At 41.6% G+C, this 25936-nt stretch overlaps 1 protein-coding gene across 1 annotated transcript in view; it reads left to right on the forward strand.

Moving 5' to 3' along the window:
• The window catches only part of TAF3 (TATA-box binding protein associated factor 3), a 113675-nt gene that overhangs the window by 646 nt on the left and 87093 nt on the right, over positions 1-25936 (forward strand). The window contains exon 2 of the mRNA XM_064421730.1: positions 9797-10039. Within this exon, the coding sequence (XP_064277800.1) occupies positions 9797-10039 (243 nt within the window). The remainder of the gene's footprint in view (positions 1-9796; positions 10040-25936) is intronic.

Here is a 25936-nt window from a genome sequence, read left to right on the forward strand (position 1 = left end):
GCAGGAGTCAAGGCAGGAGGGGACAGGGAGGTGAGTTTGGGGGATAGGGCAGGAGGACACAGGGGAGTGGGTTTGGGGGACAGGGAAGGAGGACACAGGGGAGTGGGTTTGGGGGACAGGGAAGGAGGGCACAGGGAGGTGGGTTTGGGCAGGGCAGGGGTCTGGGGATCAGGGCAGGAGGGCACAGGTAGGTTGGTTTGGGGGACAGGGTAGGAGGGCAGAGGGATGTGGGTTTGGGCAGGGCAGGGGGTCAAGGCAGGAGGGCACAGGCAGGTTGGTTTGGGGGATAGGGCAGGAGGATACAGGGAGGTGGGTTTGAACAGGGCAGGAGGGCACAGGGGAGTGGGTTTGGGCAGCACTGGTGACCCTGGGTAGGAGGCTGTGGGGTGGGCAGCTGGAAGCTGCTGATTGTCAGGCAGTGCCAGGAGCTGGGGATGCTTGGCAGGGGAGGGTCGTGGAGGTGTGGTCATTTATTTGGTCAGGGTAGGAGGGTGTGGGGAGGTGGGATTTGGGCAGTGCTAGGGTCTTGGGGTCACTGAGTGCCAGGTGTGTGTTTGGGGAAGATCAGCCCGTGGGCTGGGGGCTGTGGAGCAGTGCACAGGACTGGGAGGATGGGAGGGAAGCTGTGGAGCAGCGCTGGGGCAAGGGGGTCCTGGTGCCAGGGAGGACTGTGGGGCAGTGGGTCTGTGGGGCTGGAGCTGGAGAAAAGGAGACTCTGTGGCTGTGGGTCTGGGGTGTGGGGACATGGGGGTGCTGTCCCACTCTCTCTGGCTGCAGGATGCTGGGGAGGGGGAGACACAAGTACAGGAGGGGGAGAGGGCACTGTTCCCCCCATGGCTGGGATGCTCTGAATCTGGGAGGGGGATGAACTGGAGGGAGAAGGGACAGCCAGCCTCTTTTCCTTGGTGGGATGTGTACATGGGAGGATGTGCTGCTGTGTTCTCCTGGCTCATCTTTGGGTCATCTTTTGTGCCCTAGGACAGTGCTGGGGGGGCCCACTGCAGGTGTGTGGGGTTCACTGTTCTGGCACAAGGGGAAGTGCTGAGGATGGAGGGTGCAAGGCTTGGACTCCCTCCTGCCTGGGGAGGAGTGGTGTGCCTGGAAGTCCTGTTGTTGGGGTGCTCTGGGAATGTTTGTGTACAGGGGGAAGCAGTGGGACTGGGAGCATGTGTATGGGGAATGTGGGAAGGCAGGGATGCACTAACGTGTGTTTTGGGGGAAGTGGAGCTGTAGTGCACAGCATGTGGGAGTGTGGCAGGGAATTGGGAGTGCAGAAGGGGTGGGTTGGGGCTGGGGATAATTTAGTGCACATGGCATGAGGTATGGGTGTCCTCATGTGGATGCAGAGAAGGGGTTTGGCTGGATATGTGGGGGACTGGAGTTAGCCAGTGAGGTGGAGAAGGAGCTGGAAGTGATGGTGGGGGCAGTGGAAGTGATGCCCAGGCCTCAGTGGATTTGGGGTGAGGTGATGCTGGGGTGGGGTGAGTTTACAGCAAGTGGGAAAAGAGAAAGAGGAGAGGCCTGGCAATCAGTGCCAAGGACTGCTGGCTGGGTCACCCAGCAGTGTGGAATGTGGTGTTGATGGGACTGGGAAGGGAACACCACTGCTGGCTCTGGGCCTCTGGACAGCAGAGGATGCAGTTAGTTGTGTGTCCCTTGGGATTGTGAGTGTCCCTGCAGAGCCTGCAGTGGAGCTACTGAGGGGATGGATGTCCTGCTGCCACCTGCAGAACGTGGGGGGTTGGAGGGTGGGATGTCCAGTTGCTGGCTTGGTCAGCAATGCTGCCAGTGGGGCTGAGAGGGTGCTGGGGGTGTGCTGGGTCTGGCAATGTCAGGAAAGGATGCTGATGGGTCACAAAGGGGTGGGGAGGTGACAATCTGCCTGCAGGGTGAGGGAGGCTGTCAGGGTCCCTGGCAGCTCTAAACACAGGGAATGAGGAGCAAGGCTCAGGCTTGGGTGTGGTTAGAGGGTCCTGGATCTGTGTGTGTGGGGGGGCCTTTGCTGCCCTACATGTGGGCAGGGAGGGTGTCATGTGGCAGAGATTTGTGTGCAGAGATGGGGCTGCCAGTGCTCCTGCTGCATCTGTGGGTAATAGGAAGGAAATGAAGGGGGATCTCCATAGTGGAGGGACCTGGAGGAGCAAGGGTACCCTGGAGAGGGGGTTGTAGGCTGTGTGTCTGGGCAAACAGGGCTGCTTGTGCCTCCTGTGCCAGGAGGGACAGGATCCCCCCTTCCTTTGGCATGCTGGAGAGCTGTGGCATTGTGGGCAGCTGCTGCTCCACGTGTCCTGTACTTGTGGAGGGGAAAGTCCTGGAGAGCCCCCGGGGCAGAGGTCAGAGCAGCTGGGTCTGGCAGGGGCTGGAGCTGGGATGGATAATTGATTGCCTGAAGTGCTGGGTAGGGAGAAGGTGACTCACTGATGGTGGATTTGGGGGTTACTTTGGCCACCACCAGTTCAGAGATTGTGCTGGGACCTGCAGGAGGTTGCTGGAGAGGGATGGGAGCCCTGAAATGCACCTCTGGGAATGTTTGCCAGGACTTCTGTACAGGCTGTGGGAACTGTGCTAATGAGGTGTCAGCCACAGGTGAGAGGAGCACCAGAGGCATGTTGCTGTCAGCTGGTGGTGGATTGGATGCAGCATCAAGACCCAAGGAACTGTGAGGGCTGAGTGTGTTGGATTCCTCTGCAGGGGTGAATTTGGAGAGTGTGCAGAGCTGGGAAGCACACGGTGAGTGGCTTGGTCAGGAGAGGAGCAACCACAGCCTGGAAGTGCTGCTGCTGGAGGCTGTGCCCCTTCTCTGAAGAAGGGAAGTTCTCACTGCTGCAGGGATCCCCCGTGAAGCAAAGTGATGAGCTGAGTGTGCCTGCTCCTGGCTCTGCTTCATCATTTCAGGAATAATTGAGATCAAGTCTGACAGTGCCAGTGTAACCAAGCTTAGGAACAGCTATCTGCTGCAAACTGAATTTCTCAGTTTAAACAGGTTTACTTGTACAACTTTCCCCAAATCTGGGAGCAAGTTAGTCTAGAAATGGGACTGTGCAATATTAACCCATGTATCCCAGCAGCACAAGTGCAGCTCTGAAGTTTGTATCCTAATCCACACAGAAATTATATTTAAAGCAATTAAAGGAGACAGCAGAGAGGGTTTAGGAGGATGGAGTTAGGTGAAAAAGAAGCTCACCTAGATTTGGCCTGAGCTGTCCTTTCATAAAGTTGTTACAAATTCTGGGCAAGATGTTTGTGCTGCAGTGTTTCTAAGACTGAGAGGAAAAGACATAGAGATGATGCAAATAAATCTTTTGGTGCTGAGGATTGGAGTTTGTAGAGCTCAGGTATGCCTCTCTTGCTTTGGGTTTGCTTACTGAAAGTGGGGAAAGGCATTTTTCCCCTCTATGAATAGGGAAGGAAGTAACACAAGTATCACAGTCTTTTTGTTTGGTGTTTTTTTTGTTATTTTTTTTTTCTTTGAGGAGAAGGGGAATATGCTGTGTTTGTGCCAGTGATGTGCTGGTTTTTGTACAATGTCTCTTAAAACGATCCCTGTATTTCTTTCTTTAAAAAGGTTTGTAAAAGGACATCTTAATACTGAGCTGACATCTCCCTGCAATTTCAGAATTGTTTCCTTTTGCTCCTGAAATAAGTTACTGTACAAACCCAGCTCTGGATGAATGAGCTTAATTCTGCCATGGTTTTGCATAAGTAGAATTAATTAAATTCCAATTGTAGCATCTTCATTGTCAGGGCGTTATCTCGGAGTCAGACCAGTGGGGTTTGAGTTAGCAGGGCTGTCAGCTGAGGGACATAATCTTTGTGTTCCAAACTGAATGGATTTACTCTGACGTGGTTGAGACACCGTGGTGTGGCTGTGAAGAGCCTGTCATCGCTGCTCACGTGTTCTCTCACTTGCAGAAGAAAATGATGGCTCTCCCAGCTGGGTTAGATCTTTGTTCCAGCTGTTACATCCCATTAGGAGAGCTACATTCAAGATTTTCATTACTTTTCTGCTGTTGTTTCTTTGCATTTGCAGTAGCTGTAGTTGATGGGAGCTTCTGTGGCTGCAAAGAGAAGGCAAAAGGATTTGCAAAGCGGGTTTGAGATGTGTTTGATGCCGTGAAATGCTTCTGAATGCTGTGTCGGGGGCTGGAGGAGAGGCTGAACTTACAGGGAGAAAATCAGGGTTTTCCTCTTAAAGTACACCATATTATGCTGCTCAAATTTGTGGAAAGCTTGTCAAAGGAACACCATTCAATATGCTGCGAGCTGTTTTATCCTAAAATTTAAATTAAATATTTGAAAACCAGTGTTGGAGTATGTAATTAAGGTATCAGGCTACAAAACAAACTGATGTGGAGTGGTTTCTGAGAGCAGAGTTCTGCCTTGTTGTTGGTTTTAAGCAGAGGTGAAAAGGGAAAGGCTCCCTGTTAGGTGCCACTTTGTTTTGCACTCCTATTTTCACGTGGTTTGATAGAGGGGTGGCAGAGCTGTGCTTTGACTTACCTGCTCTGGGTTGTGTAGGTTGGGTTTTTTTATACTGGGGAGCTGTCCATGAGGCCAGATCAGAATCTGCTTTGAATTTAGCTAATGTAGCTTGGTAGTGGGTTATAGACATGCAGAATATGTCATGTTTTACCTCTTAACTTAACACATCCAGTGAGGGAGTTCAGTTTCCAGTCTGTTCATGTGAGTGGTGCAGTTCATGGGAGGGTGAGGAGGGGAGCTGTTCTTCACATTCCCTAAAATCTCTTTTCTCTGGTACATTGCTCTAAAAACCAGTCAGATAGAAGCTATTTAGCTACTGTCACTAAGGGCACCTGGGCATATTTCAACAGATAATTTAGATTATATGCTGCTACAACTTGATGTGTAATAAGTTGGATAATTAACTTTTTGAATTCGGAGGTGGATTTTTCTCTGCTTTCCTTCAATTTTCAGTGTTGAGCTTATGCTTGGATATACTGTGATTTTATGCTTTTTCCTCCTGAAATTTGCTAACAGTTAGGAAATAAAGTTTAAAAGTTGGTCTTTAGTTTCATATTGTTTGACTACTTTTTTGAAGATTATTTTTATGCAAACATAGAATTGTAGAATATCTCAAGTTGGAAGGGACTCATTCCCTGATCCCAGTGATCCCTCAATGGATCATTGAGTCCAAGTCCCTATTCCTTGCAGGACTACATACTAATTATATGTACACTTAAAAAATACTAATGACTATATTGAAATTGGTATTATTAATGCAACTGTGTTTTTGTTGAAAGGCAGGTTCTGATCTGGTGAGAGCAGTATTTTAACTGGAAGGAAAAATTGCCAATATTGCAGAATGTTTTCCAAGGCAGAACTGGCTCCAAAACTTCTCCAATGTTTGCACAATCTCTCCTGTAAACTTCATTATAGCAGAGGGAGAATGCAAACAGCAGGCCAGTATTTTCTTTGGTAATTACCACAGAGGAGAGAATTCACCTGGCATCAGCCAGTTTTTTATTTATAATGTCAAACTTATATGTTTTCTTTGATTTTGTTCTTTTTTTAGTTACTTCATTCTTACCATTATGCAGTAATAATCTTTATCAAAGGATTAGATTGTTGGTGATCAGTTTAAATGAGCTGATTCTCTGCTGATCCTTGAATGACTTTATAACGAGGATCTATCCTGGGCCTGTAACATTCATTATAAGTGTGCATTTTATGTCCTGATAACCTTAAATATTGATGCTTTTAAACTAATTAACTTCTTACTGGCTATTAATATAAAGAAGGACAATGTGGTTTTTTTGCTTGATGTTTCTGAAGTTGCTGGGAAAAGGAGCAGACTGAGCACCAATAGCAAGGAGATGCTTTTGCCCTGACTGGTAGCTACATTAATAGGACCCTTTTTTCCCCATTTAAGTGCATTTAAGTAAGGCATCTAAACTTATTAAATAACCTATTGTGCCTGTTTATGACTTTGCTGATAGAAGCTGTTTTGTCTCCATGAAACAGTTATCCTGGAGTAACTTTGTGTGACGTGCTGGAGCACAAGGAATCTGTGATAGAGCCTGTAATTAAAATACCAAGGAGCTATACCTAATAATTTGCTGGTTAAAATAAAATATAAAAAAAAAAATCTCTTTTGCAGCACCCATGAAGGGGAATGCTGAGCTATTTATAACACATGTATGTGTTGCATGGGTGGTGACTCATTAGTTTTTCTCAGTATATTTATTACAGAACTGTAGTTGCTTCCTTTAAGAAAACTGGCATGAAACTAAAAGCTATTCTGTACTTACTTGCCTGTTACATTTTCACTCATTCATACGAACTTTGGGCCAGGAAGGAGGAGGTGGAGGGGATGAGTTTGACAAAAGGAAATCAGCTATTTCTGACACTGAATTTAAGACGAGTAAGACAATTCCCTGACTCCCACAGAGCCCCTCACAGTGCCTTTGGATGACATGAGCACTGGCCAGCTGGTTTGCTGGAGGAATTCTTGTGACTTTTGCAAAAATAACTTGGCTTCAGGAGCTTCTAAAGATTCCTTTTCCCCACAACCCAAACCCAAACCCTTGTTTGTAGGGCACTTTAGTGCTCCATCCTCGTTCTGTTTGATTTGGTTTTCCTTGTGGAAGAGTTGGTTCATCTCCAGGTGATGCTGAGCAGTGGGGCTGAGGGCTGGATTAACCTTCCACACAAAAACTCTGCTCTGCCTGGATTCTCTCTGCCCGTCACTTCAGTCCAGTGCTTTTTTGGGATGCAACTCCATGTACAGATTCCTCCTCACCTGGTGCTTGTTCTCATGCCCAGGGAAGCTGAGAGTATCTTAGCCACTCCCACAGGTTTCTGCTGAGCTGTTTTGAGACCAAATGGTCTTAATTTAGCTCTGCTGCTGCCACAGCTTTACCACTTTTGGAGCACAGCTCCCATTCAGGGAGATAGTGCAGCTTAAAATCTTGTGAGAAAGGTATTTTCCTAGTTCACTGTTCATGGGGCATAAGGAGGAGAGTTGTAACTTGCTGGATAAACTATTCCCACCTCCTTTCATCTCATTCCCTGAACAATGATAGTATTTAAAGTGTTGTGGTATAAAGAACAGCGAGAGACTGGAAACCAAAGCTCTGAAGTGTCTGTGATCTGGCAGCGACTTGCTGTGTGACATTAGATTAATTATTTTGCTGGGAGGCTTCAGCATCTGTATTTTTAAACTGAGGATAGCACAGATATGTGAAGAATATTGAGATAAGTTCAGTATGCACAGATTAAACTTCTTTTCTTGGCGTCATTTGCTCACAGAAGAAAGCCTAAGACTAAATGAAACACCAGGAGAGAGTGTGTTGCATGTTTGTCAGCATTCCCTTTCATGTGTCTGGCTTCTGCTATTTTACTGATTTTTTTATTAAGCCAGAGAAAGAAGAGAAATGCTAAACTGTTGAAATAAAAAATGTAAAGTCTTTATTTGATGAATAACCTGGAAATACATTTAATGCATTTTTGTGCTGCGATAATTTCCAGTGATAACTGGTTTGATTTTAAATATAGATATGAATACAGACCTGAAACTTTTTTCAAACACTTTTATCACTGAGGACACTTTCTTGAAAAGAAGGGTTAACTGTTCCATCCTTTCATCCTTCTTACAGTTGCAGGTTTAAACATTATTTTTAGCTTTCAATCAAACTTTAAACTTGGCATTGTCTCTTTGGAGGCAAATGTCAAAGCTGTGGGAAAATGGAATCTTCTTTGGGGTTTTTTTGGTCACCTTTTGAACCCACTTTCTAATACGCATAATTGTTTTGTGATACAGTTGTTAAATATTTCCATGCTTCAGTTACACATAGTAACTGCTTCTCTGCCACGTGTTCTTAAAAAGCACTTGTAGAAAGAATTAATTTTTAGCATTTATCACTTGCTAATCATGTCAGCACACTTTTCTGGAGGTTAAAAAGATCATGTGCAGATCCAGGAAAAGACCTTTGAAAAGTTTTCCCCAAGTTTTTCTTTTCAGCTGTCTATCAAACTTGTACCTGTTAAGTCTTGACACCTTAGAAAATGTTTCAGTAAGTTCACAGGTACCTTCATAGCCTGCAGAGAAACTAAAAGCGATAACACAAAATTGCTTAGTGGTGTCAATTGCCTGAATTTAATTTAACCATAAAGCACACTTTTTTCCCCCCTAATAAGTATAAGGATCTCATAACTACTCTGGAGTGGTGATATCTTCATGTAATTATGTGCATGCAAGCCTGGAGTTTGCAGAGCAGACTGATATTGCACTTATACAAACACGCAGGTATTACACAAACACAAGCTGTGAGGTGCTTCTCACCCTGCAGAGTTCACATTCCAAATACAGGAGGGTAAAACTGGCATTAACTTGGTCTGATCTCCCTTTTAACTGTGGAAAGAATTAAAACACAAGCGAGTCTTGCCCGGAGTCACACAAGAGGCCAGTGTTGGAGAGCTGAGAATCAACCCCATAATCTGAGTATTATCCTTATCTTCACTGCAAGACTTAAGAAGGGAAATTCTAGAACAGCATTCTCGTTTTCTAAACGTACCTGCAGGCGTGAGTTGGCTCAGGGGTGAAATTCATGCAGTGATGTGAGAACCAGCCTGCTCAGCTGCCTTGGCTTCAAGATAAACCAAGAAGAGATTAGGTTAAAGGACAAACAAAAGAGCATCCCCCCCATTCTCTGGAGCCAGGGCTCCACAATAGCCATTGTGTTCCTTCAATAAGCACGGGCTGCTTTTCCATAATTACTTTTTAAAGTAAATCACAGCTTATCATCATATAGGGATGTAATATCTTCATAAGCCAATTCTACAGAATTGTAATAATTCAGTATATAATTTTATTGAATTAAAAGTCATGTTTGGTTTTGGGTTATTGTTGTTACAGCATTGGTTTTGGGTTATTGTTGTTATGAAAAGTCAGGAAGAGACTGGAAGTGGTGCCCAGTTCTCCCTCCGGAGGCCTTTGGAGGGATTTTCCTCTGTCAAGTCAGGGAAACTCAGGTACTTGGACTTCTGCAAGTGTAATTTAAAGCTTTGAGCCAAATTAATTGTATAGCACAAACTGCATCCTCTGTTGGACTCTTTTCTTGGAAACCCTATTAAATGAAGATCCTGACTTTTGAACCTTTATTAAATGAAGATCCTGACTACCTGGGCAGTGAGGTTTCACTGTGCTTTTTGTGAAGAAAGATTTTTACTGGAGAATCAAACTTACGTTGCCCCCCAGGAAATCATCCCCTGAAGTACAGTATAAAATATTCTCTCCTCATCAGACCACTACTTAATATTTCTCTCATTTATCCAGGAGGTGTAGCTCATAGTTTATAAAGCCTGTAGATTTCATCTGGTGCAAAGATACTTTGTGACAGGTTGTTTTTTTTTTATATCAAGAGACTCTTTTTTTCTTTTCTCTCTGTAAACTACAATCAGTTTTAAAAAAAATGAAATTTTTCAAGGATGAGAAATAATATTTGATCTGTTCCAACTGATAAAGAGCACTTTCTGCGTATGGGGTCATGTGGTATTAATTGACTGTTGCCAGGTAAGGCTGCCTGTTGTGTCTCCCTTGTTTGGGCTTGATTTGCTTCCTGGAGTGCAGTTCTTCAATGGTATGATTTGAAACCAAGTGATGGCTCAAAACAAAACCCTTCTGAAAGTAAGCCTGGTAGAACTGTGGGGCAGTAAATCCATTTCTCTTACTGATGGTGAGCTGGGGGGCTGTAATCTCGAAGCATCTTCAGGTTGAATTTTTTAACCTGGATCTCTGTGAAAATATTGTTCTTCTGTTGTTTTTTTTTTGTTCCAGATGGCCGCACAGATCCAATTTTGGATGACGTAGGCGATGCCTTCAAGCTTATGGGGGTTAACCTGCATGAGCTGGAAGATTACATCCACAATATTGAACCTGTCACTTTTGCACATCAAATCCCTTCGTTCCCTGTCAGCAAGAACAATGTCCTCCAGTTCCCCCAGCTGGGAAGTAAGGATGCAGAGGAGAGGAAGGAGTACATCCCTGATTACCTGCCACCTATTGTCTCCTCCCAAGAAGGTGCGAAATCAATCCTTTGCTTTCACTTTTGGTTATTTTGGTTGTTTGTGGGCATCCCCCAGCAGCTCAAGCTGTGCTGCCCCGTTGCAGTGGCTTGGGAAGGGCACTGTGGGATTTTGCCAAAGTGGGTTGCCAAGCAGGTAGCAGTGCTGTGACAGGTCTGTTCACTGTTTTTACTTTCCTTCCAGATTAACTTGTGCCAGAAATTCACTATGTTACCTCATGTTTCAATAATGCATTCTAAATTTTAAGTTTTCAAATGACAATAGGAGTAAATGCTTAGCATTACCTTTTATGTGTTAGCCTCCCCCTTATGCATCCTGTAAGAGCTTCTGTTATTTGTTAAAGGTAGAAGAAGGAAGGCTGGTGACACTGGCACAGCAAGGTCCTGATAGCTGTTTCTCCTTACTTGTGACAAATTTCACCAAAAAACCCAAACCCAACCAAACAGAAAAACCTTATTTTCCAATTAAAAATAATTAATCTTTAAGATATGCTAATAGGAGTATTTTAGAGGCATTGTATTGGCTTTTAAGTCTCTTTGCTAACATTGATTAGGGTTTCATCATCACTGTTCCAGCTGCTCCTTCCCTTTCTTGTCCCACAGAGGCAAAGGTTGAGGAAACAGTGAAACCAGCTGTACAAGTGCTATGAGATGCAGTTGACCTGAAAATTTTAACTGTGGCAGTAGAAAAAGCATACTTATTTTCTCTATTTTTCAGCTATATGAGACTTGATTGCTAATAAGATAAAGAAACATGACCTAGTCTGACTTGCCCTTTGAATAGCAAACAGCACACAACTGTACTTTGTGTGGAATAAATATATGTAAGGCTGTGGGTATAAAAATTCCAGGCAAAAGAACTTAATTTTCCAAAAGAGTGTAATAACAAGATACTTAATTTAGAATTTTGTGGGGAAGGGATATCATGCTCTGTTGTGCATATTGCTCTTTTTTTAAGAACTAAGGGCACAAAGCCTGCATAGTGAAATAGGTGCAAAAACTCTGCCCATGTGAGGATGAACATAAGCAACATCACCTTGTTGGGCAAAGAAATCCATTGCTGTGCTGCTGCAAGTGTGGCATGGGGTAGTATTCCAGTGATTTGGCAAGCTGTAGGAATTGTATGTTCAGGCTTTCTTCCATCGTGTTCAGCTAAAGATGCAGTTGCTGTGTATTCCAGTGAAATTGTGGTCAGGAACAGGTATCTGAGGAGCAGGTACTGGGTTTGCTGTGTTCTGAACAAATATACTCATTCCAGTAGCAAGGTGAGGACTTACTCATCCTGGTGAGTATTTCTGAGGCTCTGTAGACTTTAATTTTCTGTTTCCTTTAGTTGTGTTTTGTAGATCAATAGCATTTCAGTGTTTCTTGCCTTAATACAAGCCAGGAAATGAAACTGCTGTTCAAAACACAAGTACTTTCTTAAATTGGTAAGGAGATCCTAAAGTCTCACTCTTGTGAAGTTTGTTAAAAGGGTTGTTTTAAAAATCTAACAATGCACTCTCTCAAACCAGGAAGAGGGAAACAAAATGTAAATATCATCTCTGTAGACAGCATGTATGAAAGAAGAGTACTGAGGAAGAAGACTTTGAGAGTGAATGAGGATTTTAGCTCCCCTGTTCTGGCTACTTGCTTTAGCCTGATTCTTCAGGAGGTAAACAAACACCATTCTGTCAGAGAAATCCAACATCTTTGAAGTGTAATAAGTTGCCCAGCAGTGTTGTAGTTGTTTTGTTTGTTTTTTTTTTTTTCTCTGGGAAAATTATACTTTAAAATATGCAAGAAAAGTCAAATCCAGCAAGGCTCAAAGCAGCTGCAGACAAATATCTGAGCCTGGAGAGGGAGAGTTACATACTCAGCCTGACAATACACAACATACAAAGAGAGGCTAAAAATTGAAATGGGGACAGTTGTGCTTTTTCTTTTTTTTCTGTATGTAACTTTTTATACTCTTTCTCTTGCAAGTTAGATCCAGGAGTTAGATTTTAGCAGTCCTTATAAATAATGTATGAATCCTTTTAACACCTGAAGCAAGAAGATATTATTTCCAAAGTTGGATGAGAACCAGGAAAACTTCTGATGCCTAAGGGTAGTGTATCAGAGGACCTATAGACACACACAACTTGAAAAAATGAATAAAATATTTTATTTAATGGAAATTTAAAGGAAGCATTAAATACAGCTGAATGCAGATTTGTTGTAGGTGATTTAAAATATTTACAGTTGAGAACATTTTAATTTTGAATTAAGTGTTTTCTGAAAATGGAGTTTGTACTCTGTGGTTTATTTTTGAAAGGGATGAAGTAGATCATAAAACTTCTGTATATGTTTTGTTCTATATTATTCCAAAATTTGGAAGAAAAATTTACTTTTGGAGATTAAAGGAATGCATGGTAAAAATACTGAAGAATTGCAGAAGCCATTTAAATACTTTGCAATATTTTATAGTGTAGGAAAAAAAAGTGTCTGCTCAGATTGTTCAGTCCAAAATATTGGAGTTTGTTCGAGTAGGCAATAATTAGAAATGGAGGAAGGCATTGTGCACATTAGGGTGTGTGATGTAAATCTTTCAGTGACTTTAAGGAATCATCAGCAGAACTCCTTACATCCTGTTTTATATCAAAGCCTAGAGCTCAGCTTAGTTATGAGTATTTATTTATTAGGGGTCAGAAATTACGAGTGCTGGTATATTTTAGCCACGACTTTTAGTAAGAAAAAACTCTTTTTTCAGTACTGTTCATTTAAAAACCAAACCAAAGCAGTGTTCAGTCTGCGCCACGACCAGTAGGTGTTGCTGCCCTCCTTCCCAAAAGTCCTTTAGTTCTGCACTTGTAACCAACTTCTTATTTCCACTTACCCCAGAACTGGTGGTGGTTCAGGCTGTGCAGAGGCTGCCCAGCAGCTTGAGAGATGTCTTAGTTATCATTGCCAGAGAATCCATAGGAGCAGAAAGCCCTTCCAGCCTGAGAGGAGCCTCCTTCATTGTGCTCCTCAGCAGTAAGAAATTCTGAAAGAGCTCTGAATGACTGCTGGAGTTGTGGGGGAAAAGGAGGAAGGCAAATAAGTTTTCAAGATCCTTAATTTGTGTCAGTCAGAAGTTCAGTTCAGTGATACAAGTTTTGTTCCAAGAAAGCAGAAAATGTTTTCTTGCCTTAAATATGGAGTGCAAGCTCTAACCAAATGCTTGAGCTGTGAGGATCTGCATATATAATTCTATATATTACAAAACAATCTGACTCAGTATTGCCATGGAAAATGTTGGGTTTTTAGCACTATTTTTACAAAGGACACTGAAGGGATAATTTTATGCCAATGTATCATGATGTTCGCTGTCTGCCTATTTTTAATTAGTCTCCTTTTTGTTTTTGAGTTAGTTTAGCACTGTTGTCACTAAAATGTCATGGTAAACTTGTAAGACAGATTAAAAAAGGAGAAAAAAATAAATTAGTTACAAAACATGATGGTCATGCTTTATTTCTTGTGCTTTAATGCAAGAGAACATACATTTTGCAATAATAAATCAACTTCATAGAATTTGTTGATTGCATTTGAAGCAAAACAGTATGTGCTGAAACTAGGCCAGCTGAGAAAGCCCAGATACTTCTCCACAGCTAATAATAATCACTGTTACATTTTGTGATAATGTTGAGAGGCCTGAGTCCTGATGTTGTAAGAACATGTACCATTCTCCATGATTAAAACAAAGAAAAGTGAGGTGTGAATCCTGCGTGTACCACAGGATCCTTATTTTTAAGCTTCCTGGAATTAATCTCTAACTGTGCTTGCTGCCTCTTGTTATAATTTCATTTTTAAAAATAATAATAATAATTTTTTTTTTATTTTTTTAAATAACCACTTTATGTCAACTGCTCTCTTTTTGTGACTTTTTGAAGTCACAGGCGGTCCATCCCTGTTTTTCTGTCTGGAAAACTGAAGAAAACCCCATTGTTTTTGTGTGTGCAGTGCTGTTCATAGTCTGTGGTATTTGCATTAGACCCTTGTTCCTCTCTTGCACTCTAGTTGTGCAGGTGCATGTAAGCAGGATGTGAGGGAGAAGACAGGAGAGTATCTTCCCACTAGTTTAGGTATTTTTTGGGGAGAAGGGTAGTTTTTAGAGAGTCAGACTTTCTTTGCAGTTCCAGCTGCATTTTTTTCTGTCCTCCGCTTCATACCACTTCACTCCCACTCCTCAAGGTTCAGCTCCTTTCCCTTGAAAACGATCTGGGAACAAATGTAATTTTTACCAGGCATTAAATTTTGTTGTCTTTCATTCCCGGTAATGTGTGCTCAAGAGTGGCATTGTATTTCTGATCATTGAGTCAGGACAAGTTCTTGGCACAATTTACAAATTCAGATTTATTTGTAGCCTTTTCTGTCAGAGCATTTTATTTCCCTGTCAGATCAAAGCCTAAAATTGCTGATCTTCTTACAGTCCTGCCTTTTCCCCTCTTTGCTGCTGATGTGATGTTAGGACCTGTTACCTACCAAAATCTGATGCTTCCAGCCACCTGGAAGCGTGGAAACCCAGCTGTCAAATTGCAGCTCATCTTAGCACATCTCTAGGTTTTTTTCATGCCATGGTAGCTGCTGCAAATCTCATTTGAATTGATGAGAATTGGGGGTGCTGGTGAAGCAAGGTGCTAATCAAAAGAACACATTTTTGTATTTAGGTTCTACCAGTGCTAGAATTGTATAAAGCATTAAGCATCAGGGTGACAGAAGCCATTAGTGTCGAGCTCCAGTGGGAAATAGATCAGAACTTAAAAATTGTTTCTGCCCCTTCAGGCTGGCAGTGCTTTGTGTGGCCATGGTCCAGAAGGGAATGTAGCAAGCCATGGATCTCACACCAGGGTGATTTCAATCTCTGGTTTCTCCAAGGGTTAAACAAAGCCAATCCCTCTTTGTAAATCAGCATGTGATGGGCTTTTAAAGGGATCCTGGGTATCCACTTTGCCATTTTGCTAGCACAGGTCTCACTGTTGTCATTTTTTGCCTTTCCCCAGCTCTAGTTTAACCCCACAGACTAACTCTCCCTCATTCTAGCAGCTGCACCAATGATTTGAAAGCAGCAATGATCTTTTCAACAGAGCTTTTCCAGTACAGTTGGTTAGGAAACCACCACTCCTCGACAGACAGGTACTGTGTATTCAAACAGTCTGAAGAATTAAAGCCCTACCAGAGTGTGAAGATTTTGCTGTGTCTGGTTGCTGATACTCACAGGCATCCTTTACCTGTGTGTGCAGTGCCCTGAGAGTCAGACTCTGATTGCTTTTGTGAGGAGGGATTCTCACATCTGCAGCAGCCCAGCAAGGAAGGAGCAACAGGAAAAAAAAAGACAAAATGAGAAAAGCAGCCAAGCTTGAGATGCAGCCAGAAGAAAGGCATTGGGAAGGAGCCAATAGGAGAGGCAGGTTTCAAAGGAAAAAAGGAAAATACGAGACAGGAACAAAAAAAAGTGTGCAGCAAATGTGCCTGGTTTAAATCTTGCCATTAGACAGAAAAATAATTTTTCTGCGAGGCGTGCTGATAAAGCTGTAGTTGGGAGGACAACTGTATCTCTGCCTTTTCTTAAGAAATTGTATCATAATCGAAAGCAGAATTTCCAGTGAAATCCTGCAAAAAAGGATTTAATGAAGTTTGTTTTTTTTTTTTTAATGTGTAGTTAAATAGATTTTCACAGGAGAGCTTCTTTAATTTGCAGCACTTGAAGAAAAAACCTCAGTGTAATAAGTGCCATAGTAAAACTTTTGCTGTGACAGGAACTGGCTCACATAGCTGGGATCCGTAGACTGTGGAGACAGACAAATGAACTATTTTATATTTCTAGGAGACTAGACCCTAACTTCTAATAATTCATGTCTTTGGAAAAAAGGCCCAAAACTCTTTGCTATTTTTTAAGAAACTTAATGGCAGCTGAAAGTGGGGAACGGAAGACACATATAAAAAATGTTGGTTTCTTTTTAATTGTAGGTGAGGATTGTGATGAATTTTCATGTTTTTCTTTGTTGGGGTCTTTTAAGTGTTTTATCCTTCAAAATAAATAAACCAGGTGGAACCTGGCTATACATGAAGAAGCAAATCAGAAAATAAATTTTATAAACATGCTGCCTTCATTTTTTTACAAGGAATAGCAAGGAATAGTAAAACTAACTACAAAAATTCAGCATTGTGAAAATTTATTTATTTAGTTTCTTAAGCTATCTAGTTTTATTTGCTGCATATAGCAATTGAAATGAAACTAATGTGACTTAAAGGGGATATCATCCTTTTAAAACCTTCTCACAAAGATTTCTCTGTTTTTCAGACCTGTTTAGATAACTTACAAGTTAGTGATTCTTAAGGATTCAGAAATAAAAACTGCAGAACACAGAAGTTGCCTGATAAAAGCCAGCCTTTTGCAGTAAATTATTTACATGGAATGGGAATGAAAGTCATGGATCCTTTCACTGCATTGTGATGTGCAAATTGCAATTTTGGTTCGAATAAAACTGGAGGAGAAAATGGGACTTTGTGATAAAAGGATTCTATTGTCTTGTGTATTTTGAACAGAAATGCTGTCATGATTTTAATTTCCTACTGATCCTTTTTCAGCAAAACTTTTGTCACTTGTCTTGACTCGTCACGTCAGATCAGTTTTTTCCCTTTTCTGACAATGTGTGACTTTGTTTAGTGCCTGTGTTGCTTCCTGCACTGTCTACTGCAGCTATGCTCGAGGATTTTATTTCAGCTGGATCATCAGACACCTTTGTGCCTTTGGAAGCATAAGTTTCAAATTAGGTTATCGTCTGATAGCTGGGTGTTACTGTTCTTGGGCCTTTCAGACTTCCCCTAATTGCTCTGAGTATTTTGGGGACTTGAGGGAAGAGAGTGAGAAATGGAAAGTCTGCCTGATTCTTTAAGCAGGATAAAAGAGAAGCACAACTGGCCTATTTTAAGGGCTGACTGTGTAACTTTATTATTTTTCAGTGTTTTCACTTCATGCAGGAATGTTTCCTATTTCTCTTTAATCAAAAGCTTTTCTTTCTTTCTCTGTCTTCTGCCACCAAGGATGCTTTAACTTAATGAACATGTTAGTGATTGCTAGCAATTCCTGGCACTTAAAAAACAAATGAAAATAATTTTAGCTACTGGGAGCAAAGCCACAGATTTGATTTTTACCTCCCTGCGTAGGAATTTGTGCCAAACTTCTGGAGAATTGTCTCAGTCCAAGCAAGACTTAATTTTGTATGAGGATGTAGAAGTACAATATGTTGGTTGCAACCTCCTACATGTCTGATTTTGAGACATGTGGCCTTAAGCAATGCCAGCATCTTCCTGCTGCTTATTAGCAATGGTGGCATTTGCATGGACACAGGGAATGGTTCACACCTGGAATTCAGGAGCTGGCCCTCTAGGTACTTGTTCTGAATAACACAGCTGCCCAGAGAACTGTTGCTTGCAGAGTAACTTCTCTCAGTTTAACACCTCTGAAGTGTCTGAAATGTTTCTTACCTCCTGTGAAAAATGTCCATGCTTGGAGCTGTTTGGGAACAGATGCTGCTTGGTGTTTTGTGCACATTTTCAAGCATAGCTGAACCTAACCTTGATCTCAGCATCAGAAAAACACACTGTCTAGACAAAGATCACGAGTGGATTACAGGACCCCATATCTCTCTTGCATTAATCAAGGGAATGACTCATTATAAGCTTCTGCATGTGGTACAGTCCAGGTTAAGTCTAAGGAATTCTGCCTTCTACTTTTTAAAATTATGACTAAGAAAGCTCATTTGAATTATTTGTCTTTTGCCACACACAGATAAGCACTTTAACTTCACCATACAGCTCTTGACTTCAGTGTCTTCTTAGAATTAGGGTTGGAAGGGACCTTAGAGATCATCTCCTTCCAGTCTTCACCTTTGGAACATGCTCCTGTTTTCTCCAGCTCTCAGCTAAAGAGAATGCTAGTGACTGGGTAAGTCGTTAGGAGGGATAACTCATTTTTGTGTGTAGGCAATTCCCTTTAATTCTGCAAGACTTGGAGAAATGCAAAGTTGGATGGATAACAGGGAGAGTTCAAATGCAAAGGCATTTGGAGACATGACCTTGGTTCATGCATCCAGATGCTTGGATAATTAACGTTCATCTTTAGCTGTGTTTTTTCGGAATCTTTCATTTTCGTAATTGCACTCATTAGAAACATTAATGGTTTTCTGATGACTTGACAAGACAGTATTTTTCTGTATTTCTCTAGTTTGGATTCTGTTTCTTTGAACAGCGTGACTGGGTAAAATGTAACCCTGAGTGCATGTTGTGTATAAATGTGCATTGTTTGGGTCGGTTAAGCAAAGCCTACCATAGCATACCTGTGTTTTTGAGGAGCAGTGTTGAACTTGAGCAGGGCTGGATCTGGCTTGTATGTAGCCCAAGGCTGGAAAACAGTGGGTCTTCAGGTGGTAATAGAGTAAGTCACAAATTTTTCTGACTTGGTTTGAGATTAATTTGTTGGTGATGGTTATAAGCGATGACGCCACGCTGCCACGGGTGGTATTTTATATGGAGAGATAAACTGAAGTTCAGCTCTGCGTGTGTGCGTGTGTTTGAAAGAGGTCGATAACAACTTAAATGGCCTTTCTTCTGGCCACTTTTCAATCTGCAGCATTCTGCTTAATTTATTTTCTTTGGTGAACTTGTTTGCCCTTTGCATTCTCACTGTTGATGTCTGCTGCTTTCCCATTCCAAAGGGTTGTGTTAAAGGAAGACTCTGTGTTTCATGTGTATTCCTACAGTTGGGATGGAGCATACTTTTCTTCAAACGTTATGAGCTCTTTTCCCTGAGGGGAGGAGGATGGTACAGATTCTGGGTGTCTGAGCAGTGCAGCTTAACAGATTGGCCAAATAATCCATCCTGAACTGGAGAGTGAATAATTTTAATACCCCTTATCTTGCATAGATTTTTATGGATATTCATCTCAGCAAATGAACTTTGCATTTCTAAATATTTAGAGCAGCATGTTCGTTCAGGCACAGCATATTTGAATCTTAATACAGAGTTTCTCCACGTTTCTCTGGGTTTCTGTGCATGTGGGACTTGGGTTCCAGGCTTATTTAAACATATTTTGCGCTGGTGTGCGGACAACGCTAATTACGTCTGACAGTCACAACTGGGAATAGCAAGGAGGAAATAATAGTTCTTGACCAATCACTAAAACACAGGAAGTCCTGGTGCCATAGGAAGGGAGAGAAACTCACTTCTCATTTCCTTTGGAGTCCAGTGTGTTCAGATTAACTTTAAAGGGAGCTGAGGTGCAGCTCTGAGGATTTAGGCTTCAATTGTGTGCTCCCTTCGTGTGGAGCCCGTCTCAGCAGGCAGCAGGGCACCAGCCAGGAGAGCTCTCACAGCTCAGCTGCTGGGGATCCTATTGCAAATTAAATATGAAACAAGGATGTATTGGGTTTTGCATGGGAAACTTAGCACAGTCACTCACGAGGCTTTCTCTCTGCTCTGAGTATTTTAAATCACAGTACTGCTGGGGGTGATAGCTCATTTGCAATCTTTCAGAAATAACTTGTTTCTTTTGCTGTTTTAAAGAAAATTATTTTTTACCATAGAGTTTTACTTTTATGTATTACAGGCTTTACCGTGTTCAGAACAGCAAAGTTTACATTCAGTTACTTTTTAATGGGGTGTGTATAAAATATTCTACAAATATTTTCGGTGTGATCAAAACACGTACATATGTTCTTTTGGGTCTTTTAATATAAAAGGTACAGTTAAATTGAGTATCCTTGCACAGGAATCTTGAGTTGGGATATTTTGGGAGGAATTTTAAGAAGCTTTAGAATTACAAGTGAAAATCTTTTTGGATTCTGGTGAGATTTAGCCATTTGTTTATCCTCCTGTAGCATCACACCTTAACTTTTCTTTCCAAAGTCCTTACAACCATGATATTAAACTGGTTGTGATGAGCTGAAAAAACAAGGTGGAATTTTATTGTCATGGTGTTGCTGTATAGTTCAGTTACACTTATAAACTCCAACATGTGAAGGGTTTGTCACAATATTCCGTGTATTGACACAATTCAGTATTTTTTTAGGACTCTTGGGAAAGTAACCTTTGCGTGAATTAAAAAGTGATAAGTATCTTAATGCTGATATTGCAAACAACAAACTTCCCTCAGATGAGCTGATTTTCTCAGAGTACAGTTTATGCTTACTATCTGTTTAAAATTTCCAGTGATTCAGGCTGAAACACTGAATTTCCTCAAAACCTTGGTTTTACAAGGAGCACATCTATTTAGGGAGTTTTTCCTTCACACAGATATTCCTTCTGATGTGAGCTCACCCAGCTGAGCTCCTCGCATGTATGTTTGGACATCTTTGTTGAGATGATCTCCCATCACATCTCCTAGATCTCCTGGTGGAATGTCACATGGATAGGATGCCTGGGTACAGCTGTAATCCTAAAATCTAGCCCAGCTGGCTGGCTGGCCAAAGGCAAAATGTTCCCACTGGTGTGGAAAGTGAAGAATGTCAGATGAAATTGGAGGTTGAATTTGCAGTATCGATGATCCATATGCCCTGTGTGTGGGATGTCTCCTGTGCCCTGCTGTTGTGGACTAAGATTTTCCTAGGTGACAGGCTAAGCCAAGCAGGGCTGCTGCAGGACTCCTAAAGGAGACATCCAAGGCAATCTAGAGAAGCAGGAAACTATTGATTAATAGATGGCACTCTATAAGAGGCTTGGTCTGCTGTCGAGCCTGGCATATTTCAAATGAGATGAAAAATTAAGTCCTTGCCACTTGTGGTGATTAAAGCCTCGGTGGCTCACTTTTCAAGAGCACCATGTGAACCCTGCTGGCATGGTTCCAGTTGGGTTATAGAGTTCTGCCAACCTAAATGCCCCAAGCAGTTTCAAATTCGTGGAGGAGAAACAGCTCAGTGCTGTTCTGTGCCGCCAAGTAGCCGCCACATCCTCCCACCACAATCCCTGTGTTTCAGCAGCAATTGAAGGGATGCTGTGCTAAAGGCAGTCCCATTCACTGAAAGCATCCAGCAAGCCTCTATTTATTTTTTCAGGGTAAATCCAGCACTGCATATGTGCTTTCTAACTTGGTGTTAGACCTGTATGTGTGAATGAAGATAAATGAGTGCAAGGTTTTTATGTTCTTTAACAACAGGGAGTAGAGCCCATCCTGATGTCAAATCTGTGTTTGCAGAGGAGAGAGCCATGCTTGATCCAAAAGTGCTGCCATGACAGTGAAGAAACTGAGACAAATAGAAATGTTTATTTTTTAAATCTCAATAATTTTCTGTCTTTCTCATATATATAATGGCTGTTTCTGTGCATAATATAGAGAGTAATGTCCATGTGATATTTTTAACAGCTAATGTATAGAAAATGTGTGGACTCATAGAGAGATTAAATGCAAAGATCAGGCAGAAGGACAGGGCAACTGGTTACAATCTGCTGTGAAAGAAGGGTATGGGATGTGGGAAGGTGATGCTGAGTGCCACCAGAAGAATGCATGTTGGGGTTAAATAACTTCCAGTAGGATTTGTATAAAATGGAATTGTTCTTATCAGCCCCTGGTGGAACGGCCAACGCTTGTGGTGCTGCTGCTCTCAGACTCCAGTGTTACACATGTGCTTGTGCTGTGCAGTAGCTTTGGCCTTATCTAAATGGAAAACCCTTTCCAGCTTGAGAACAACTTAGCAACTTTTTAATATCAAAAAGAGCACATTATGCACAACACATGTACAAGACTCAAAGGAACATGTATGCTGCCTAAAGTTTTTGGAGCTGGCGTGTGTGTGCGCTAATCTCCTGAGGGTTCATTGCTCCAAGCTTTTATCAGGAGCAAAGGGAGGCAGAGCTGAAGACTTCTGTGCACTGCCACTCCATCTGAAAGAACCAGCTCCTTTTTCCTTAGTTCAAGGCAAAGAAATGTGTGTACATCGTTCCTATCAATGCAGTCACAGGACTCTGACTTCCTTTTTATGTGGAAATAAATGAAAGTATTCTCACTCTCTATTGTTAAGTGGCGGAGGAGCTTTCTGCTACAGTCTCATTGTCTTAGATCTGTTTCTCAGTGCAGCACATCTTTGCATTAAGCTGTTATTACCTTTTCATGTCATTTGGAAGAGATGAAATATACTGGTAGTGTCTCAAGGGGAAGACTCTAGATACTGGTTTTCTGAGGAAAAGCTTAGATGTGGATTAAAAACCTGCTTGCTTTTTTCTTGTCTCAAGCTGACTGCAGCTCAGACTCCTCAGAGTTACTGCAGCCTCTCTCCATGTCCAGTTTTGCAGTTTCTTTGCTGCCTAATTGGTGTAAGTTTGGCTTTCCCAGATAATCTTTTCTGAAAGGACAAGTGAGATGAGGGAACAGGCGAGCTCCAGAGGGAGAGATCCCAGCAAGAAGTTGTGTCCACTTAGTATCAATTTAACAGGGGGAGAACAGGGCAGTGATCAGGTAACACCTAAACACTATTCTCCAGAATTAGGTGACTTTGTTTCCTTCCCTGCATTTGTCAGAGGTCAGGGTTGCTTTTTGAACAGCTGCATTGGTGCCATTCTCTCTGTGAAGGGTAGGTCGTTCCTTTCTGTGGCATTAGGAAGGAGCTGTAACCTTGTCATTTTAATGAGCCAAAGCTTTGTTAAACCTGGAACCTTTCCTGGTCAGAGGTACCTGAACATATCTAAGGCAGTTCCGTCTCTGTAAGAAAGTCTGTGAGACTTGCTTCCTTATGCAAAGAGACAGATTCCTAATTACCACGGAGCAGACAAAGAATGACATTTGGCAAAAATCCAGAGCAATATTCAGCCTCATTGCCTCCTGCTGCAGAGTGAGGCACCTGAGCTGTCCTGTCATCACACCTTCTGATGTTATGTAAGGAAAGTTAGAGATATGAGTGGAGATGTTCATGATTTTTCCCCCTCATGCTTCTATTGGAGAGCATATTATTGCTATATTATCAATAATTTATATTTTTTTAACGCTAGCTCTCTATATTGAGCCACCTACCTACCTTCACTGTGCTGTATCAAAAGTGAAACTTTTATTCTGCAAAACCCAAGTAATTCCTCTCCAGTTTTTATTTTGCCTTTTATGTTCATGTCTTATTTACAACAAAATATGTGCTCTTTGAGTAACAACAGCATAATCTTGTTACATATGGCAAAGGAAATAATACAGATGAAAAATCTAGGCTTTGCCTACTCTGAGTTCATGTAGCATCTTCTATTGCTATATATTATGTGGGTATAAATTGCACTGCACAAGAGGAATATTTTAAATTATTATATATATGCAATTAATAAATTATTAGCAAATTTTTTAAAATTTAGAAACACTAAAAGATTAGTAATGTTTCATTCATTTTAATTAAAATCAATTAAATGTGTTCATTTCTAACTTTACTTGAAATTGCTCACTAGCACTCAAAAAGAAAACAAAGGAGCATATATCTAGAGGGAGAGATTACTTGCTCTCAGAATGGAAACTTCAGGAGGGAAGCCGAGAGGAGCCAGATGAGCACATGCAAGGAAAATTAAATGTTTCAGGACAGTCTGAGCAGCGGAGATCAGATAACTACACTCGTGGTGTATCTTCTTGGAGGTGGTATTAGTAGTTCCTCTGCAGTGATCCCTACTGAAGAACAAGAGCTTGGTGTGTGATATGTGTGGCACAGTTTAGAGCACGAGGTCCAGGGGTTTGCTCCTGGCAGTCCTTGGGGGAAAAAAAAGAAGAGAGATACCACAGTGGAGCCACAAAGGGGCTGTAGCAGGTGCTAGAGTTTGGGGAAAAGGAAAATTTGGGTGCAACTGGAGACACCTTTTGCCAAGGACATGGTGATGCTGGGTGAAAGGAGATGAGAGAGCCTTGGAGAGAGCCAGGCTCTTCCCACAAACTTGTCACAGAAGTGCATGTAAGGATGGCTGCTTGGACCTCGTTATTCAGAGGCCACATCCACATTTACTGCTCAGTTTTCCTTTCTGGATCACCTAAGGAAGAGCAGGAATCTCTGCTGAGAAGCAGAATACATCAGTCCAGGTGGAGTGACATGTTCAACGGCTGCTGAGCAAGAATTTGGGATACAGGGACACCACTCAGTTTAAATGGGTTTGCAGACGTCCTTTCTCCCTGCAAAACAAGGGATTTAGTCAGTGTTAGGAGTCTGTTAATGAGCCATTTGTACAGAAAATCTCTGGGTTTTTTTCTTCATTGATCTTTTAGATATCCTGGAAAATTAGATGTTTTCCTCTCCCATCTTAAAACTCAATCAGATGAGATTAGGTGTTTTCCAAAAGCACAGCTGTGGTTTTTTTCACCCTAGTTATTATATCTGATTTGCTGCTTAATGCAAATTCAATGATCATATTTGTTCATTCTTATACACTGAGTTTTAACATCAGTGTTTTAACAGTAATATTTTACAAATCACTGCAGAAAGGTGTAAGGTTGCACTCTATTTCCAGAGGAATTTCCAACTTGAAAGTGCGGTGAGCTTTTTATGAGTTAGAAAATCCCAAGGTGTAAAAGCCCAAAAGGTCTCTATCACTCTTCTCCCTTCAGATACCACACGTGCAAAAATTTTACAGCATCGTTCCAAGCCTCAAGTTGAGAGAAGTTAATGTCTTAAGGCTATTGGACATGGAATTTTCAGACAGCTGCAAGTTCTGCTATTTTTAAACCCTTCTTCATGTGCAACAAAAGGTCTAGTTATTATGCACAATGACATATTCAATAAACTTTGATTTAAAACATTTTTTATATTTTAGCTGCATTCTGGTAATAAAAAAAAAGAATGTGGAGGAAATATTTTGTGAGCTCGAATAGCTTAAGCCTTGTGGCAACTTTCTTCCAGAAATTCAGGTACTAAGTGGACTCCAGGCATAAGATGCTGTATTTCTAATAGATACAGGTGTGTTTGAGTTTTTTCCTCTGAGAAATACAAATGTTTGAGACATGATTTAAAGTGGAAATAGCATTGGAGCCTTCACTGTTGTGTCACTGTGTAATTTGGTAGAGTTAAAGCATTCAGGGAGATGAAATAGATTTAGTGGAGCTATCAGATAGGATCTCACAGCCTTTTTGTTTAAATGTGCTTTACTCCTAATGCAAAGAGAGCACTCTATATGTGCCTGTGATATTAATGAAATGGACTAAAGAGACTAAATACTGTTGGTGCTCAGTGAGTTTTGGTTTCTCTATTAATCTATGTTTTTGCAAACCTCATGTGTTCTTTCCTCCATCTCATGTGTTTCTTTGTGTAACTAGCATGTTCAGGGTTTGGGATTTTTTTTTTCTCCCTTAAAGTTCAGTCTTTCCATCATTCTGGAATTTTTATTTTTCCTAAGCTCCTTCCAGTTTGTGTGCTGTTTTCCCAGCTGGAAGTGGAACCTGGTTTTGACAAACACTTCTGTGCTGTTTCCATGCTCTGCTGAGGATCTTCTAATACTAATACTGACCAAAATGCTATGGTCGAATGTGCTCTGCCTTTTCTCTGCCAGAGCCTTGTACCAGTAGTTCTCACTCCTAAGTATTCCATTATTCTATTTCTAATAAACAAGTTTCTTGAAATGCACTAAATATCTTTTCCTGCACACCAAGATCAGCTTGCATTGTTCTAAGCATGGTGGTTTATTTATATGTCTGTTTCTCAGAGCTGTCATTTTCTGTGAACATTCGTGCCACATTTGCAGCGTGACACTTTCTGACAAGTTCAATTCAGTGGGATCACCCTTGTTTTTGGACTATGCCACAATAAAACCATGCCTAAATGATATTCTTTCAGTTCATTCCTAGCTCTCCTCACTTGTTCATTACCACTTGCCTGCTTTCGTTCAGCGTGTTTAATTTTTTGTCCAAGATTTTTCAAGTAAGATTTTGTGATACTGTCAGATGTCGAAC

This window comes from Passer domesticus, chromosome 5 (assembly GCF_036417665.1).
Source record: "Passer domesticus isolate bPasDom1 chromosome 5, bPasDom1.hap1, whole genome shotgun sequence".
Classification (NCBI taxonomy): domain Eukaryota; kingdom Metazoa; phylum Chordata; class Aves; order Passeriformes; family Passeridae; genus Passer; species Passer domesticus.